At 44.2% G+C, this 21,037-nt stretch overlaps 1 protein-coding gene across 1 annotated transcript in view; it reads right to left on the bottom strand.

Annotated features, from left to right (window-relative positions):
- The window catches only part of LOC147887300 (Nucleotidylyl transferase superfamily protein), a 68,372-nt gene that overhangs the window by 15,426 nt on the left and 31,909 nt on the right, over positions 1-21,037 (bottom strand). Inside the window, exon 9 of the mRNA XM_087394443.1 lies at positions 9,271-9,377. Within this exon, the coding sequence (XP_087250569.1) occupies positions 9,271-9,377 (107 nt within the window). The remainder of the gene's footprint in view (positions 1-9,270; positions 9,378-21,037) is intronic.

Consider the following 21,037-nt stretch of genomic DNA (forward strand, 5'->3'; position numbering starts at 1 on the left):
CTATTGGAGTTTGCTTACAATGGTGCTAGGCATTCAACCACCCAAATCAGTCCATTTATGCTGATGTATGTACTATGGCACTGCTGTTGATTGGTTGCAACAACAACAAGATGCAAGGGAGTACATAAAAAGTGCCAATGGAGGGCACCAGTGGGTTTTTTTTTTCCATGAAAGAGACTTCTATTAAGTATGAAAAAAAACCACGAGAGCAAGCTCAATGCGGAAATACATCATGCTGGACTTGAGAAGAAAACACTCTAGAAGAGCAAGCAAAAACTCAAAAAGAGTTGGAGAGAAACCAAGGTTGAGGCTGAAAATGCCACCTCAACCCTGATGTAGTCTCTGAGAAAAAAGGGGAGCCCCTCCATTCCGTAAGGAATATAACCGTCCGGAAGAGGCTGCCCTTGAGGACCCTTGCATGCTCGCCCAACTGGCCATCAGAGTGTGAATGGTATCAGCCCAAATACTGGCCAAGGTATGAGAAGGGTGGACTTGAGATCCATCAATGGCCTCTATGCACCTGGCCCTCCAGATCTGCCAAGCAGTAATACTAGCCAGTATCGGCACCAGTGGGTTTGGGACGCTGGTGCCCGTCAAGGGGTGCCGTGCGTCTCGGTCTCCTGGACGAGGCTCGACACAAGACTAGAGCCACCGTGACTCCCGTGGGACGTATCCCGGGTCTAAACAATGACGGGAGGTCCCCCAGAGTGATCTGTGTCCCCCCTCAATGTCTCGTGTGTCGTGCTGCGATCGTCAGGTCGGAATCTCTGTCACGTTGGCGGCTAAAGACTAGACGATCAATGTCACTCGATGGGAAGAACTCTGTGATCCTGCTCTGAGAGGTGTCTGATGATGTGACCAAGCCCCGTCACCTGAGTAAGTACTCTCTATGTCGGATACCCTCGTGAATGAAGGCCGCGAGGCATCTCTGATCTGGGTAGGCGAGGAATCTCGAAAGTGTGAGGAGATGGTGAGTGAGAGAGAGCAAGAGAGAGTGAGAGCTGGAAGCTTGGAAGCTGAAAGCTGAGTTGCAATAGAAGAGTGTGAGAGTACAACTCACTGAGAGAAAGATAAGGTTTTGTCCTAGTGACAAAACCTTAGTAGTCACTAACCATAGTTAGTGAACTAACTGCGGTTAGGGGGAAAAACCTCTAAAAGAGGAAAAAGTGCCCCTAACTAGCTTATTATATTACATTGGTCACTGCTGAATTATATCTATAATTCTAACACCCCCCTGCAGTGCCAATGTGATGTACAAGGTTGATCAATCACCAAACGGATATAAGTTCAGGGCACTGCGAAATGCCTCAAACTTTTCACGTGGTAGTGCTTTGGTGAAAATATCTGCAATGTTGTCATGTGTGGACACAAAGATCATACTGATCTCTCCTGCATGCAACTTCTCTCTGACGTAGTGATAGTGAACCTCAATGTGCTTCGTGCGAGCATGAAACACTGGATTCTTTGCCATTGCAATGGCACTCTGACTATCAGTGAGAATTGGAGAAGGACCCTCCAAAGACAGATGAAGATCAGCAAATAGACGTCGCAGCCAGACACATTCAACTGTTGCTGTGAAAGCTGCCCTGTACTCAGCTTCACATGATGAGGTAGCCACTGTAGATTGTTTCTTGCTCAGCCAGGAAATGCAAGATTTACCCAAAAAGAAACAATTGCCACTAGTGGACTGCCTAGTGTCATAATCACCAGCCCAATCTGAATCACTGTAGGCATGCATCTGCAAGTCACCCCCCTTGGGAAATAGCAAGCCAAAAGACTTTGTGCCCTGCAAATAACGGAAGATGCGCTTAACTGCCTGCCAATGCATAGTTTTTGGGCTGTGCATGTACCTGCTCACCTGAGATACTGCAAACTGAATATCAGGTCTAGTGTTGCAGAGATATATGAGGCATCCAACAGCCTGACTGTAAAGTGTGGCATCAACTGATTCTCCTGCATCAAGCATTGTGAGTTTCAGCCCCGGCTCCATGGGAGTGGCTATGGGCTTACACTCATGCATGTTAAATCTGTCCAAGAGTTTCTGAACATACTTGGACTGAGACATAACAGTGCCACGTCTCTCATGAGAGAACTGGATCCCCAAATAAAAGTGAAGCAGCCCCAAATCTGACATGTCAAAGTTGGTCTGCAAATCAGCTTTGAAATCTGCAATTTTGTCTTCATTGGACCCTGTGAGCAGTAAGTCATCGACATAAAGAAGGATGACTAAAATTTCCCCCCCATCCATCTTGATGTAGAGGGTGCTCTCAGTAGGACTATTGTGCAGCCCCTTGCTGGTCAAAAAGGCATGGATCTTGGCATACCATGCACGAGGGGCCTGTTTCAGCTTATATAAAGCTTTGTTGAGCTTGCATACTTGAAGTGCATTTGCTGTAATTTCAAAGCCCGGAGGTTGTTTGACATACACCTCTTCCAGTAAGTCCCCATTTAAGAAGGCTGTTTTTATGTCCAACTGATGAACATTCCACTCAAAATCTGCAGCCATTGCAATAACTGATCGGATGGTGGTCATTCGGGTCATTCGGGATGTAGGAGCGAATGTCTCCTCATAATCTATGCCCTTTTTTTGAGCATAGCCTTTAGCAACCAGCCTTGCCTTATATCTGTCAATGGAGCCATCTGGCTTCCGTTTGACCTTGAAGACCCATCGTGTGCCAATGGCATGTTTACCCTGTGGCAAGTCTACAACATCCCAAGTCTGATTTTTTGCAATGGACTGCAACTCATCGTGCATGGCATTCATCCAATGCACATTATCCTTTGCCTCTTCGAATGTGGCAGGCTCCTCATCATCAAGGAGAGTACCTGCATATGCTGATTCCACTGAATTAGCACCTTCCATGTGCCTTGCTGCACTGCGAGTCCTGCCAGATAACAGAGCATCAATTTTACTCTCCCTGAGAATCTGTAACAGCCAGTTTGGGACTGTTTTTGCTGCATGTATGTCTGCAATTTCTTGCTGCACCACCTGTTCCACTGCCTGTGGAGGGGGCAAGACATCCTGTGGCGGAATTGAAGCATCTGGAGGTTGCTGTAAATTCTGATTTGCATCAGAAAAATCAGCAGGGGAACCCAAGGCAATGGGTAGCAACCCCTCAAAGACATCCTCTGAAGATGAAGGCATTTGAAATTCAGCCTGAGTGTGAGCTGAATTTTCAGAAAATATCACATCTCTACTTACTATGATCTTGCGTGTAGCAGGATTGTAGAGACGGTACCCCTTGCTTTCTGCACTGTAGCCAACAAATATGCATTTGATGGCTTTATCTGACAACTTGTGCCTAGATTCAACTGGCACATGCGCATAAGCAAGGCATCCAAAGACTCAGAAGTGATCCACTGAAGGCTTCCTGTCATTCCATACCTCATAAGGAGTTTTCGTTTTTAAAGCCTTAGTGGGAGCCCGATTCAAAATGTAATTGGCACACATCAAACCCTCTAGCCAGAATTTGTGAGGCATGTGTTTGCTTTTCAGCATACATCTGTCCATCTCCATGAGGGTTCTATTTTTCCTCTCAGCTTTGCCATTTTGCTGAGGGGTCAGCCTGACTGTGAGCTGATGCACAATACCCTTGCTTTTCAGAAAAGCATCAAATTCTGCAGATAGGTATTCCCCACCTCTATCTGTGCGCAATGTCTGTATCTTGAGTCCGGTATCATTTTCAACCATGGCTGAAAAGTGTTTAAACACCGTGAACACTTCAGATTTCTGTTTCAGCCCATAAACCCAAGTAAAATTGGAGTAATCATCAATAAATGTAACGAAGTAGAGATGACCACCCAACGATGGAGTCCTCATGGGACCACAGACATCGCTGTGTATAAGCTGTAATTTGCGGACAGCTTTAACTGAACCATCCTTCTTGAAAGGGAATCTATGCATCTTGCCTAAAATGCACCCTTCATAGGCATGTGGAGGAGGTATCTCAAGAGGTGGCAATGCATCAACCATGGAAAACTTCTGAAGTGTCATCAAGCTTTGTAATGCATGTGGCCATATCTGGCATGCCATAATTCTGCATTCTGCATGGCAGCTGTAGGGGTAGAAACTGCAAGAGCATGGGCTGCTCTTTTCTCAAAAATATCAAGCTGAAAAAGCCCACACCGCAGAGTACCAGATAACCTTAAGGCATAGTCATCTTCTCGGTCTCGGACAGCACATTTGTCATCCTCAAAGATGACCTGAAATCCACCTCTGTTAAGAGTGGACACTGAAAGAAGATTTTTGGCTATGCCAGGCACATATAAGACATCTGAAAGTCTGAAAATTGAGCCATCAATGGCAGTGAGCTCAACATCTCCTGTGCCACGTACTGAATATGATGAGTTGTTGGCACAAGTGACTTTCTTACCAACGGGAGGTGGATGCAAGGAAGTAAAAAGACACTTCCTAGAAGTGATGTGCTTGGATGCACCGCTGTCAAAATACCAAGTGTTCAGTGTTTCATTAACACTGAAAGCGGATGCATCTGTAGAAGAGTCATAACTGCAAGTCAAAAATGCATATGTATCATCACTGCAAGTGGCTGTACTATCCCGAGCATCTGGAACAGCCAACCTAGAATCTGAAATGCAAGATAAAAAGGCATAATCCTGTCCAACAAAGTTGGCTGCAGCATCCCCACTGTCAGATGCATGAGGAGCTGAATCTGAAACAGCCATACCTGAGCTGTTTTTCTTTTCTTTTGCAAGCCTTTTCCTGCATTCTGCTATGTGATGACCTTGCTTTTTGCAGTAGTGACAAAAACCCTTCTTCTTGGGCTTACTTGCATCATTTTAAGCCTTTTGTGAAGGCTGTCCTGACCCACTGGAAGGCTGATTTACTGATGTCTTTTCCTGTCCCTTTGTTTTTTATTTAAACTTCGAGAGCATGGCTTGTTCACCTGCACGTGAAGCCAAATTTTTCCTGGTCTGTTCTTCCTGAAGCAGAAGTCCTATCAACTCATGAAAAGTGAGGATTTGCACCCCCCCTCAATGATAAGTTCAGCGAGGTATGAAAGCTGAGATAAGACTCAGGAAGAGAATTCAGAGTGGTTGTAATCATCTCTGAATCAGGAATAATTTCATCTATGTTTAACAATTGCTCTCTGAGATCCTGTAGCTTTGTGAGGTGGACTGACATGGAGTCACCCTCTTCCATATGTGTATTACTCAACTCTCTTTTCAAGAAAGATACCCTTGCATCATTCCGAGCTGCATACATGCTTTCCAAAATATCCCACGCTGCCCTGGAGGTCTTACACGACCGGATATGTGGAATGATAAATCTTTTCACTGAAACAGAGATGCATGACAAAGCTAAGGCATCCCGTGAATCCCATCTCTTCTGCTCTGGAGTAGTGACTGTAGCTGCACCAACAACTTGTTCTGCAGCTGCACCCTGTGCACGACCTCTTCCACCTCCTTGTTGAGGAGGGGTAGCAGGTGCAATATCTGCTGGTCGGATCTCATCCCCATTGACATAATCCCATAAATTGCGAGAAATCAGAATATTGCGTACCATGAAACTCCAGAGGGAGTAGTTGGTACCATCCAACTTGTCTTCATGTGAAAGACCACCGAACTGGAAGTCATTCTGATTTTGATGGGCCATATCTGAGAAAGAGATTGAAGCAGATACAAAGCTGAATTCCCTTACTGGGAATGAAATGCACAACTCCCAAAAAACACAGCCAAGCACGGGCTGTAAATGCAACTTAGATTTCTGTACTTGCACTGTCGCAAATCTGTCCAAGCATCAAAAACTCTCCAAAATCTGCCAAAAGTGCTTCAAACACTCCAAGAAAGGCAGTATGAACTGAATACTCCAAAAATTGCTCTCCCAACACAAAAGCCCCAAAATAGGTCTGAAATTGCAACCGGAAAGGGGCAAATTGAACAAAAGCCCCAAATGTTGCAAGAATTGCGCTCTGTCTGCAAAAGCCCCAAATTTTACTGCAAAATTGCAGTGTAATCACAAAATCCCCAAATTTCTTCAAGAAATTGTACTGCAGAACTGAAAGCCCCAAATTTCGTGCTTGAAATTGCAATCAGAAAGGGGCAAATTCACCAAAAGCCCCAAATTTGCAATTTCTGAACAAAAGCCCCAAAAATGCAGATCTATCTGCAATTTTTGCTTTGCAAGTAACTGTGAACCTGCAGATGAAGGAAATCATGTACGGATCTGCAGGTACAAATCTGCCACACGTGCGGATGTACGACAGAGTACTGATGACGCAGAACCGTACGGCGATGACAAGGTGTACTGAAATAGGAACCTGTACGGAAACAGGTACAACTACCTGTTGTACACTGTGTACACGCAAGTACACCGATAGCATGTACTGCAGGTACAACTTCGTACGGAAGGTGACGCAAGTACGGCTGCAACAGGTACGATACGCAGGTACGAAGACAGGTACGGTACACGATGTACTGCGTTGTACAGCGAAACTGTACGGTACGCGGGTGTACGGACGAGCAGTACGGTACGCGGGTGTACGAACGACCACGGCGAGTTGTACGTACGGAACTGTACGGGAGCTGAGCTGTACGTCGAAACTGTACGGAAGCTGAGCTGTACGGCAGGACTCCGTACAGTCGTACGGACTGTACGGACGAGGTGTCGCAGACTGTAGCTGGAGCTGAACGGGGAGGTTGGAGCTGAAGGCAAAGAGCAGGAGCTGAAAGGAGCACGGAGCACGAAGCTCTTGAACCCGCTCTGATACCAAATGTGAGGAGATGGTGAGTGAGAGAGAGTGAGAGCTGGAAGCTTGGAAGCTGAAAGCTGAGTTGCAATAGAAGAGTGTGAGAGTACAACTCAATTAGAGAAAGATAAGGTTTTATCCTAGTGACAAAACCTTAGTAGTCACTAACCATAGTTAGTGAACTAACTGCGGTTAGAGGGAAAAACCTCTTAAAGAGGGAAAAGTGCCCCTAACTAGCTTATTATATTACATTGGTCACTGCTGAATTATATCTATAATTCTAACAGAAAGGAGCCCGGAGCTGTCTCTGAAGAGACAGTGGTAGCGACCTCGGATCTCGTAGTACACTGGGCACCTAAAAATAAAATGCTCCTCCGACTCAACCTCCTGACAGTCGCACAGTATGCATAAGCGATGCTCCCTAGGAATCCCCTCTACTCTGCCGCTCTCTATGCGGAGGCGGTGTGATGATACCTGAAACTGTCCGATGGAGATCCGTAGTGAGTGAGGCATATGAAGCTCAGTGTACCCCGATGGTGTGATGAATCCCTCCTCCGAAATGCCAAGACAGTAATCTTTGTAGAAACTCAGCTTCACTGGAAGCTCCCTCGGCTCCAACCAAGTCCTAAAGGTGTGTAGCTGCAGGAGATCCTCTCGAATGACCTGGTTGGTATGTGGCCCAATCGGGATGGTAGGTGGGAGTACCGGAGGGGCATCTAAACTGTACTGAAAAGGAGGTATCCTATCGATGTGGAGCCCTAGTCTCACAAACCATCTGTGAGTCCGTGCATACCAGCATCGCTCATCTCCCTCTGCTGCCAACCTCATGGAGGAATCGAGAGCCAACCATGGCAACCTTTGTCTCCCTGATGTGCAGTCCCCATATGATCTAACCCGGTGTAGATATGTGATGGTCTGAAAGGCTGCATCTAGCTGGAGTGGAGAAGCACCAAACTCGGCCTGAATGATGTGATGTGGTACAGGCGGTTTCCCTCAGATCATCCGTGAGAGCATGAGGATCTGCAAGCGCTCCACCCGTGTCCACTCTATCTCTGACATGTCAGGCCCCCAACAAGGGCTGCCATACATACCAACTGGTCGGACCAAGGAGTCGAAGAGAAGAGCCTTGGTCCGAGGGTCCTGGAAGTGGGAGTGAAAGCACTGTCTCTCTAGCCAAGCCAGTGAGGTGTATCCCCTGCTCAGTCTGGCCTGCATCGCTGGTCTCATCGTGAAGATCGGGCCCGAGAAGATGACCCCCAAGTAAGTGTATGAGGATACGGTCTCAACTGGTGACCCACCCAAAGTAAAAGTAAACTGTTTCCATTGCATGTTTGCTCGAGAGGTGTTAAAGATCATGACCTTGGCCTTGCCAAGGTTGACCCCCAAATCATGGGATAAACAAAAAGCCTGCAGTGCATCCAGGTGTAGCTTGAGCCCCTTGGGTGTGGACAACTTACGAACAGGTTTGTTTCAAAGCTGAAGATTAAGTCAAAAGGTCTCTCGGAAGAGGATAATACTTGGGAAAGTATTGATTCTCTTCGGAGCCAATTCGTAGAGTTTGTCTCAATCTTTCTTTGAATAAGGGAGGGACGAACATGGCCAGTAGTGTTATGGAAGTCAAGTTGACCTAGGCTCATGTAACCTAGCCTTGGGATAGTTAGGGCATCACATACCATTGGTACAGTTTACGGTTGAGACACCTAGTAGACCCTATGCCTATATAAGTGTGAGCCTCGACTCATTTGGGGCATTCTTGGGAGTGGGGCCTCTTTAATAACCAGCTATGAAGGAACCTGTCCAGGCCCATGATTCTCTAACAACATATGTGCATAGATAAGGTTGCATGGCATCGGATGCGTAGTCTTACTTGGGCCCGACCTCTACCTCTACCATTTTGGTTGGGGGTGATGTGCTAGCCTGTATACACCATATTGTTCCCATGTAGATAGGACTGCAAGTAAGACCCTATGGTCGGGTGGTGATGTGCTAGAGCCTAGCCTACACCATATTGTCCCATGTCTCTTTTTACTCCTATTGGTGTTTGTATGTAGCTTGTGGATAGAGGATTGCATTGCTCCCCTAAGGTTGGCTGTGGCTAACTTGTAAGGCGGTTTTGATCCAATCCACGGTAGGCACAGCCCAACACTCCACACAGCTCCTGGGACTACTCGCAAACCTCGAGCAAATACTTTTTCTCAATCAATGGGAGAGGATTGCTTTGCTGTATTACACTTCAACCTGGTTCTTTTAGATTAGGTTCATGTATTTAATGTCGAGAGGCTCCCAAGGTTTATATTATACTTTTTACTAGGGTCCAAATTCCATTTGTTATGATCCTCTCAAAATCTTATTCATTGCAGGCTTTTGTTATCAAGAAACCTCTTCACAACTTCAAAATAGACATCCTAGAAGTATAGTATATTGTTCATTAACTAACAACACCAACCAGCATCATACATATTTGTTCATCATTCTTTCAAGTAAACGCCCAGGAGTACGCTAAATAGTTCAACAATCTTACGCAACAGCGAGCATCACACACACTTGCAAGAGAAAACCTAACCTCCTGCTTTGAATTGCTTGGCCCGCAATTTGATATCTTCAACAGAGAGAGGTGGTTTGTCTGCATTGATTACTGAAACCTCAAAACATGGAGCTCCTGTAACAATACTGCAAAGCATAAAATGCCATTAAGGCTATAAATGGAATAAAATAAGAAAACCCTTGCGAATTTAATGAATCTAGCTTATCCCAAACCAAAAAAAAAACAAATATATATCTAGATGAATCCAGGAACATGCCCAAGCTCATCCTCCAAAAACACAACACGTAGTGCGGTTTCAATCTCATGACAGTCACAAGATTGAAGACCATAAACTCAAAGACTAGCTACTATCACATCCCCACTGATGTCATCAGTGCACAATGGTGGGTGTATACCGTAGCATAAGCATACGCACAAAGGGATACTGCTCCCAATAAACATACTATTACAAGTAATATACTAGGCACACTTCAAAGTTCATGTTCTTACTCTCCAAAATATGACTGATACGGAGTTAATAAGACATGTTATTCTTGCCCTCGGGCAAAAATGATTTTTTCTCCTGAATGCTTTTATTTCAAAAGAAGACGACAGATGCCAAGCTCAATTTGTCTATTTTTTTGTAGATAACAGATAAGCCCTATTATAAAAGACAATGGCAAAACATCATTGTTTTAACAGAATCAAAATCCCACTTAACCTCATCATGCTTTTGCTTATCTGATTGTAGTTTCTTGTAACCCCTCTGTCCTCTAGTAGCTTGTCCTTGCTGCTGCTCTCCTGTCCTCTCCCACATGTGATCTTCTTATCTCCACGTCCTTACAGCCTGCAATTCAGCTCCCCACAGCCTATTCCTGCCCAGTTAGCCTTCAAGTAAGACTGAAGTTCAGCCCCACTGCATTAGCCCTCTCATACTCACAAGAATGCATAGCATCCTTTTGTACTAGTCCATTTTCGTGCTTGGCATTTTCTGATCCACCCACAAATCATGGTCCGCATCCTTCACAATGGCTTATTCAATGCTCATCTCCAAGTAACTCTTTACATTTGATCGCATCATTAAAATATTGCAGGGAGGGTCTTTGGGCAATCCTCCAAAGAACCTCACCTTCCTATACCCAACACATTACACACTCGTGAATGATTACCTTTATTTACTGGAATAGAGTTACAATGAATAGCCAACCCTTCTTTGAAAGTGCATTGAGGGAGAGGGTAGCTGATCTGAATCTATTGCAAGGCTCATTGCCTGGAAGAAGTCCTTTAACATCCCACCTTGCCTAACAAGGCTCTACACTAAATGTAAAAATCAATGATATTAAGGCCATCCTCATGAAAGGGCAAGATGAAAGTGCTCTATGCCACTTTGGCCCTCATGTCATGTGTGCCATCTGATCCGCAGCTTGCCTAACAAGGCTCTACACTAGATGTAAACATCAATGATATTAAGGCCATCCTCATGCAAGGGCAAGATGAAAGTGCTCTATGCCACTTTGGCCCTCATGTCGTGTGTGCCATCTGATCCAGACCTAAGTTGGTCGATGCAAGAACATGAGAAGCACCAGCATGTAGTGATGCACCATGCAAAAACTACCAGCTCCAAGGGCTCTGGAGGCTAGTCCAGGGTGGTGGAGCTCTAATAGAGTAGCTTCCTCTTGACATTCTCCAGTACTAGAGCAAAGTATTGGGTGGGGGTGATGTCCATATATATATATATCTGTGTGTGTGTGTGTGTGTGTGTGTGTGTGTGTGATTAGATTCTACTATAAAAAAAAGTGTGTGTGTGTGATTATGCAGCAAGGGGTTTTTTTGAGATCATCATGGCTGATGAAGAGCACAGTCACGTTTTGCTGGAGCACTCTCCTCCCTTCTATGGCCAGCAGATGGTCCATGTCTTGCCCTCGTCTCCTACCCGGGATTACCAAGGCATTGATTTGGCATTGTTGCCCCTCAATGCTTGTCTTCTCTTCTACCTAAAATTGCAGCTTCCCTCGGTAAGGTGGTATGTCCACCGCGACCCAATGGAAATTCAAATCACTTCTGTATTTTGTGGGACACAGACCATTCCACTCCAGCTTCATATTCGATTACTGTAATAGTGTTTCCATGGGAAGTGCCTTTTACAAGCTCAAGTGGGGGCTGTTTACAGGTGCTTGCTTTGAATGCAAGAAATTTGGGCACATGGCTTCACAATGCCCTTCCCGAGCTCCACGGATGCCAATGCAAGCTCAAATGGTTCAACCTTTGAATAAGAATGCAAATGCCTCTTCTGTGGTCAAAAATAAAGGGGTCAAACAGTTTTTCTCTGTTCAAGACAAAGGCAAAGCCCCGGCTGTCTCAAATAGTAATGCTTCTCTTCCTGTGCCTTTGTCCTCTCCACTTCAAGGGAAGGATAACAAATTGACTCATGGATGGCAAACTCCTCACAAAGGATCTCCCCCAGGCGACCTTTTCACAAAATATGAAGAGGGGAGACGAGAAGAGTGGAGATGAGGAGAGAGCGCACAGCTAGAGAGCACACCACAAATGACTAAATGTACACTAGATTTAGTTGAAAAAATAGAATATATACAAACCCATTTAGGGTTAGGAGATATAACCCTTTCCTTTATAGCACTCTATTGGGTTAATGATATGCACATATGATCACGTGATGGTGCTATGCATACATGATCACATGATGTTGAGCGTCAACTCTCGACACCTTCCCTCAAGATCAACATCATTAAGTAGGGATTCCCTCAAGATGATGATTCTGGGGAATCGAAGAAGGACTGAACATTACATTCCATCGATGATGATTCCTCTACGTCAGACCAAGAGCTAGTTGGTGTTTCTCGAAAAGCTCTTTACCGAGTGGTTTGGTAAAGATGTCTGCAACATTCTCTTTGCTATCACAATACTGCAGTGTGGTGTCACCAAGTAACACTCTTTCTCTGATGAAGTGCTCTCTAACATCAATGTGCTTTGCCCTTAAGTGATATACTGGATTCTTGGCCAATGCTTGAGCCGATTGATTATCACAGTATATTATAGTTGGCTTTGACTCATCAAAGTAATCTGTTTTTTACAATAGTCTTATAAGCCATATAGCCTCACATGCACCTGTAGTGAGTGTCCTATATGCTGCTTCAGTCGAAGACAAAGAAACAGTTGGCTGTTTGTTTGACAACCATGATATAGCACCTTGACCAAGAAAAAATGCATATCCCTATGTCGATCTCCTGGTCTCATGATCTCCGGCATAGTCACTGTCACAGTATCCATGCAACCGTGGTTGACTTCCTTGTAGAATCGTTTGAAAAGAGAGTGCAGGTTGCAAAAGAGTCGATGGATTAGCCGTCACGTCAAACTAGGATAGTAGATAAGAAAGAGTACAAAGTACTTGTACCTAGACCTAGGACTAAGTGTCCTAGGTGTCACATAGGACTAAGTGTCCTATGTGGCCTAAAAGGCACTAATACTACAAGTGCCTATATTTATGCCTACAAGGCACATACCATGGCCTATTGGGCATCACTAGAACCACCAGGAGATGGCCTACAAACCCCCCTCCATGGGATGGGCTGAAGTACTCTGGAAACGTCTCAGAATACCTGGTATTTTCTGGCCATGGTGGCACATGTTCATCCAAAAGGATATAGCCACCTATGAATATACAAGGGATGTCAGATCATGTAACAAAGGGAACCAAGTGTAAAGCCTGTCGAAAGACTTTGAACTTGGGACAAGGAAGTGCCTTTGTAAACATATCTGTTATGTTGTCCTCTATGGGAAGATAGGACAACTCTATGTCTCCTGCTGACAACCGCTCCTGAACATAATGATAATGAACTTCAATATGCTTGGTACGGGCATGGAACACTGGGTTAAGCGCAATGGCCAAAGCACTATGGCTGTCAGTGTAGACAATAGTGGAGGATGTCTGGCGAATACCAAGATCTGTAAGTAACTGTCGAAGCCAAACACACTCTACTGTAGCCGTGAAAGCTGCCCTGTACTCAGCCTCACAGCTAGATGTGGCAACTGTTGGTTGCTTCTTGCTGAGCCAAGAGATACATGAATTGCCAAGCAAAAAACAATTGCCAGTATGTGACACTCTGGTGTCGAAACATCCTACCCAGTCACTATCCGTGTAAGCATGCATGGTAAGTGAACCCTGATCACCATAGAAGAGGGCTAAATCATGAGTGCCTCTGAGATATCTGAAGACTCTCTTCACTGCCTGCCAATGCTGTGAACTGGGCATGTGCATGAATCTGCTGAGCTGAGATACTGCATACTGTAAGTCAGGTCTGGTGTGACATAAATAAATAAGGCATCCAACAGCCTGCTGATAAAGAGTGATATCACATGGTGGGCTCCCATCATGAGCTGAGAATTTGAAGCCAGGGTCTACTGGAGTAGAGATTGGCTTGCAATCCTCAAACTGAAAACGATCAAGGAGCTGTCCAATATACTTGGACTGAGACATCATGATACCCCCCTTAACATGAGCAAACTGAATGCCCAAATAATAATGGAGCTGTCCCATGTCTGACATGTCAAAAATCTGATGCAAATCAGCCTTGAAAGCTGCAATTTGCTGAGTATCTGGGCCCGTGATGAGCATATCGTCCACGTATAAAATCAGCACTAAAAAATCAGATCCACTCCCACGGACATAAAGAGTGGGTTTTGTGGGACTATTCTGAAAACCAAGGGATAGTAAGTGTGCATGAATTTTGGCATACCATGCCCTGGGTGCCTGCTTCAAACCATAAAGGGCTTTTCTAAGCCGGCATACCTTTTTTTCAGAATTAACAACCTCAACGCCAGGAGGTTGTGTGACATATACTTCTTCCTACAAATCCCCATGAAGAAAAGCAATCTTGATGTCAAGTTGGTGCACTTGCCAATGATGATGGGCTGCAATGGCAATGACACATCTAATGGTAGTAATCCTGGATGTGGGAGCAAATGTCTCCTCAAAGTCAATGCCTTGTTGTTGGGCATACCCTTTTGCAACAAGACGGGCTTTGTATCGATCTATGCTGCCATCAGATTTCCTTTTTAATTTGTAGACCCACTGGGTTCCAATGGCATGCTTGCCAGGAGGGAGATCTATTAATTCCCATGTGTCATTTTTAGCAATGGAATGTAACTCAGGTCTCATTGCATCCATCCACTCTTTGCTGTCAAAAGTATCTTTATGGCACAAGGGCTCTTCATTGCAAGCTGTAGCAAGGAGTGCAAATTCAAGAAAGTGACCATGCATCTGTCTCCCTGATCTTGTCCGGGCAGCAAAAGGCTGATCTTGTTTGCTGTCCCTCAATGTCTCTGGGAACTTGCCTTTGCTATCTATTGACAACTCTTTCTTCAATGACTGCATCATGAATAGTAGGATCATTTTGTGCTGGAAGAGAAACCTGCAAATCAGCATGGGGTTGTGGCTGATTATTGCTTGGTGGAGGGCCTGCAGGAGGCTCATGTTGCTGGTCAAATTCCTCTTCTGAGGATGGCAGAGGTAACCAAGATTCAAAGGCATCGAACATGTCAACATCTGGCTTAGCTTTGCAGTCCACAAGAGGAGAAGCTGAATGTTCGGCAAAGATTACATCTCTACTGACAATAATCTTTCGAGTATTTGATTGATATAACCGATACCCTCTGCTCTCCTGGCTGTAACCAATAAATATGCATTTGATTGCCTTGTCATCAAGCTTATGTCTCAGCTGAGATGGTACATGAACATATGCAAGAGACCCAAAAACTCTCATGTGTGAAAGTGAAGGCTTCATGCCTTTCCATGCTTCATGAGGTGTAACAATCTTCAATGCCCATGTAGGTGATCTATTCAGCACATAGTTGGCACACATCACTGCATCAAGCCAAAATTTATTGGGCAAAGACTTGTCCTTAAGCATGCATCTGGCCATCTCCATTGTGGACCTGTTTTTCCTTTCAGAAACAAGATTCTGCTGAGGAGTTAAGGAGTAGTGCATGAGTGAATAATGCCCCGTGTAGACAGAAATGCATCAAACTCCTTAGACATATACTCTCTCCCCCTATCTGTGTTGAGGGTGACAAGCTTGCATCCTGATTCATTCTCAGCCATATTCAGCCACCTCTGAAAGCATAAGAAAACTTCAAATTCGACTTTTAAAGGATATACCCAGCAATATCTTGTGAAATCATCAATGAGAGTCTGAAATATTTGTACCCTCCAATGGCATTTGTCCTCATTGGGCCACAGACATCACTGTGCACTAGCTGTAATTTCCTTTGTGAGAGCTTTTGACAATTCTTTTGAAAAGGAAATCGATGCATCTTACCCAAAAGACAACCCTCACACACATGTTTGGAAACTGTGTGAATTTGAGGTACATCATTTGCCATCTGCTGTGAATGTAGCTTTGCAAGAGCTCTATAATTGAGATGACCCATTCTCTCATGCCAAAGATTAGTTTCAGCAAGCTGTGAATCTGAAATTGCAAATGCTTCAATAGAAAGTGCAGCTGAGTGATGATCAAGGTGATAAAGCCCCTTTTGCAAAGTGCCAGTGAGAACTATAGCATTGTCATCACGAAGATCATAAACTAGGCATCTGTAGCCATCAAAAATCACTCTGAAACCTGAAGTGGCAATTGCTGAAATTGAAATCAAGTTGACTTCAATTCCAGGCACAAAAAGAACATTTGTTAGAGTAACAGGATGGCTTGAAATGGATGTGAGCTGCACATCTCCAATTCCTTTTACAGCATATGAAGCATTATTAGCACATGTGGCAGTCCCCCCTCGAGGTGCATCAGCTAAAGAATGAAACAACTGTCTGCAAGATGTGACATGCTTACTATCAAAGTACCAGGACTGAGCATCATTAGCAGTAAAGAATGCATTAGCTTTGGAGGGATCAAATGAGCAATGGACAGCCCATGCCCAATCATCTTGAAGAGCATGTGCATGTGAAGCATCTTCTGGCTCATGGGATTCAATAGCATGAGAGGCATTAACTGTCATTCTTTTTCTCCGAAGCAATGCGCTTCCTGCATTCTGAAATGTCATGTCCAGGCTGGCGACAATAGTTGCATCTTTTCTTCTTTGACTTATCTACTGTATTTTTAGATGCATGGGAGGAATTGCAGCTGCTATGCGCAGATTTTGGCTTGCCCATAGGCTTGGAAGCCTTGCCTCTTCCTGGCTGCTGTGAAGCAAATGCATGATCAAGAATAATGGCTTGTCTATTAGCTCTACTTTGCTCTTCCTGCAAAAGCAAAGTAGCTAGCTGATCAAAAGAATAGTGGTTTGGATTACTCATGGCCACTAATCGAAGGGTTGTAGCAAACCTTTGATATGTATCTGGCAGTCCATTCAATGTGGTACTGACAAGCTGTGAATTTAGCACCACCTCATCAATGTTGGCAAGTTGTTCCATGAGGTCCTTGACCTTTGTCAGGTATGCATCCATAGAGTCACCTTCATTCATGCTGACTTCCTGTAATTGCCTTCTCAAACATGCAACACGTGCCTCATTGCGAATATGATAGAGAGAAGCCAATTTATCCCAAGCATCCTTTGCTGACATGCAAGACCGGATGTGTGGAATAATGATTCTCTTGCATGACAAAGCAATACATGAATGTGCATTTGCATCTCTTGCATCCCATCTTGTCTGTTCCTGAGTTGGAAGAGTAGTAGCAGGAGTGCTAGAAGATGAGGCATCAGGAGTAGTACCCCCTGCAGAGGGACCAGCAGTAGAGGCAACCACTGTAGCATTGGCTGGCCTCAGATCAACCCCAGAAACAATATTCCACAAATGCTTTGCAACAAGAATATGTTTCATGAGATAAGACCACATTGGATAGTTGGTGCCATCCAACTTATCATCTTCACGAAGAACGCCAAATAGATCTTGATTGTTCCCAGCCATAGCAAATGTGATACCCTGGAAGAGACCTGAAAACCCAAAAGCCTCAAGGCTATCACTACAAAAGCTGGCTGTCCAAAAAAGGACAGCAAATATCTACAAATTTCCAACCCAAATCAAAGGGCAAATGCAGATCTGACCCAAATGTGACTGTGGTAGGCAATGTTCACTGCAAAAACAGCAAATCTGGCAAAAGCCCCAAATTTAATGAGGGCAAATAGGCCAAAAAGACGGCAAATGCAAAAAAGCCCGAAATTTTGCCGAAAATTTGCAAATGTGACCCAATGTATGCGAATCTAATTCAATGTCTTGCAGAAAGACTCAATGTCTGAAAATCTGACTCAATGTATTGCAATCGAAAAGAAATTGCAGACCAAAGCCCAAATCTCTAGTGTTCTTGCAAGAAGTTGCAACTAGAAGATATGAAAGGTACTGAAAGCCCCAAAATTTTGCAAATGTCCTGCAAAAACCCCAACGCAAGTTCACAACCAATGCCTAAACAAGTACGAAACCTGATGATAGCTTTGCACGTGTAAAACTGTACAAAACTCCCGGAAAAGTACGACCTGTACGGAATGCTGCTGTGTACGGGCAATACAAGTGTCCAATGTACGGTGTACGTACAATGTACGAAAGCTGTACTGAATGCAAGTACAACTATACGGAGCACAGTATACAAAATCCAAAGTACTATAGAAGTACAACGTACGAAAGCTGTATGGAGCAAGTACAAAACGTAGTATGGTATGCAGTACATACCAGTTACGTCTGTTGTACCGAAGCAGGTACAGGACAAGTACGAAGTACGGATGCAAGTACAGTGTATGCGCAAATACAACGTAGGTACGTATGGAAGCAGGTACAACATATGGAACGCATGTACAAAGTACGATCACGCAGGTACGGAATATAGTACTGAGCAGTACGACAGTGCAGGTACAACGAGTGACCCGGAGCAAGCTGTGCGTACGGGCGTCCGTACAATCGTACGAACTGTACAGATGAAGGAGCAGGGAGGCTGAGGGAGCTGGTGCGAGTCTAGAAGCAAGAAGCAAGTATTAACATGGCTCTGATACCACTGTAGGATCGTTTGAAAAGAGAGAGTGCAGGTTGCAAAAGAGTCGATGGATTAGCCGTCACGTCAAACTAGGATAGTAGATAAGAAAGAGTACAAAGTACTTGTACCTAGACCTAGGACTAAGTGTCCTAGGTGTCACATAGGACTAAGTGTCCTATGTGGCCTAAAAGGCACTAACACTACAAGTGCCTATATTTATGCCTACAAGGCACATACCATGGCCTATAGAGCATCACTAGAACCACCAGGAGATGGCCTACATTCCTCTGTATTCTATTCCAAACTGTCTTATACCTCTGATGTATCTCAAGACTCTTTTGGCTGCATTCCAATGAGATTGTTTTGGATTTGCCATAAACTGGGCAAGTGAACTTACTGCATAACAAATATATGACCGTGTGATAGTCAAATATATAAGAGATCCGATGAGCTGCCTGTAGTATCTGTCATTGACTGTAGGCTTTTCTGAATCTTTAGTAAGTTCCAAACTCTGTTCCATGGGAATGGCTGCAATCTTGCAATCTACCATATGAAACTTCTTCATGAGACTGTCAACATACTTGAGCTGACTCATGAATGTATAATCTAAATCTCTCCAGAACTCAATTCCAAGACAATAGTACATAAGTCCAAGATCTTTCATGTCGAACTCTGCAGATAAGTCTTGTTTTAGTTTTTTGATGAAGCTATCCTTGCTTCCGGTCACAATCAGATCATCCCCTTGAACTTTATAGTAGAGAGTATGATATGCATTGGACTTCATGTATCCCAGATCAGCAAAATACTTGTCAATTCTACTGTACCAGCTTCTGGGTGCTTGCTTTAAGCCGTATAGACTTTTCTTGAGATGGTAAACCTTATTCTCTTTTCCTGGTTCAACATAACCTGCTGGTTGTTGCATGTAGACCTCCTCGTCTAGATAACCATTGAGAAATGCATTCTTGACATCGAGCTGATACACATTCCATCTCTTGTATCGCTAGTGATATCAAGAACCGTATGGAATCCATCTTTGCTACTAGAGCATAAGTCTCATCATAGTCTTGACCATATTGCTATGCAAATCCTTTTGCAACTAGTCTGGCTTTGTATCTTTGAATACTTCCATCTGGATTGTAATTCACTTTGTATAGCCATGTGTTTGCTATGGCCTTCTTTCCTGTAGGAAGGTCCCATAATTCACAAGTATTACTCTTAAACAAATTATCCATTTCTTCATTCATAGCAGTTTGCCATTCTGGCTTGTCTACTGCATCTTGCATCTTCAAAGTACACTGGCTCTTCTGTAGCCATGATGATAGTCATAAGAGCATAGTTGGTCGTTTCCACCTGAATTGCTTTGCCTTTTTGAGCATATGTCAATCTGGCTGGTAGTCTGCTTTCCCTAGTAGACCATCTGAGCTACTGTGGCTCTGCTTGGGGTGTTGCTGGCAATTCTTACTCTTCTTCATCAACCTTTTTTGTAGATGACTCTGAAGTCGATGCTTCCATCTCCTATGTATTTGAGGTTTTCCATTCTAATTCATCATTAAAGATTACATCTCTGGAGATAATGACTTTACAATTGATGGGATCATACAACTTGTATGCAGCAAGGTGAATTTAAGAAGATCCAAGAAAGCAAGAAAGAATTCAACAGTGAGACCATCCCATCCTGGAGATTTCCATCTGCCACAGGATCTCAGTGCATCAGACAATTTCCTTTGAGTGAAAGGATGTTCAAGTTCCAAAGCCTGAGCATCAAACAGAATTGGATGAACATGCTGCAAAAGAAGCTGACGTGCAGACACAACCTGAGAGGAAAGAGTATCCACATGCCCAAAATGAGTGGAGAAGTGATGCACACATAAATCAGCAAGCTCTGAACGAGATGTTGACCAAGAACCATTAGGCATCCGGATCCGACAGATATTGGCAGCATGTCTTTTGTAGTGTAAGCTCTTAAAAAATTGCTTGGAAGAGCAGCCTTTATCAAAAAAAGCCCATTGTCTAGATCGGGTTTCCCATTTAGCAAGCTTCCTGCGATCATTAGATTGAAGAGAGAATTGAGCCTGACATAAGAGCATGCTTTCCTCTGAAGACAAAGGGCGAAGATGAGCAAGCTTAGTCAAACTCTGACAAGTAAATTTGGCATGTGCTATAGTCTCCCTTGTGGCTTGCATATTGGATTTGCCATAATCCCGAATAACTGCTTGCATCCGAGCAACAAAAGCCTGCCAGGCATAATCCAAACCAATGTGTATCTGACGAGAGAGAGGCTGAATAGCATCAGAGACCAAGGCTTTAAAGTCAGCATGAAGAGGAGCATGATCCGAATGTGTGAAAGCATGATCAACCCAAATTTGACAAGTAAAGGCATCACAATGCTGTGGGTCAACCTGATACCATCTGTCCAAGCGTGCCCGATAAGAAGATCGAGCATTATGCTGAAAGGTATAGCCTGGAAGCATGGGCTGTAATTCCTTCCAGAGATTAGTCAGGTGCAACTGAAGCAAAAAGCAGACCATGCCTGTGTTTTAGAAGCCAACATATGACTGTGGCCTGAGGTGTTGTCACCTGATTGAGGGCATTATTAAAGTCACCACAAATGAAGGCATATATCTCTGCAACACTAGACCTGATATTCAGTTTGCAGTATCTCAGGTGAGCAGGTACATGCACAGCCCAAAAACTATGCATTGGCAAGCAGTTAAGCGCATCTTCCGTTATTTGCAGGGCACAAAGTCTTTTGGCTAACTATTTCCCAGGGGGGGTGACTTGCAGATGCATGCCTACAGTGATTCAGATTGGGCTGGTGATTA

Source organism: Dipteris shenzhenensis, chromosome 23, assembly GCF_047967505.1.
Source record: "Dipteris shenzhenensis isolate YYH24624 ecotype China chromosome 23, Dip_SZ_1.0, whole genome shotgun sequence".
Lineage (NCBI taxonomy): Eukaryota > Viridiplantae > Streptophyta > Polypodiopsida > Gleicheniales > Dipteridaceae > Dipteris > Dipteris shenzhenensis.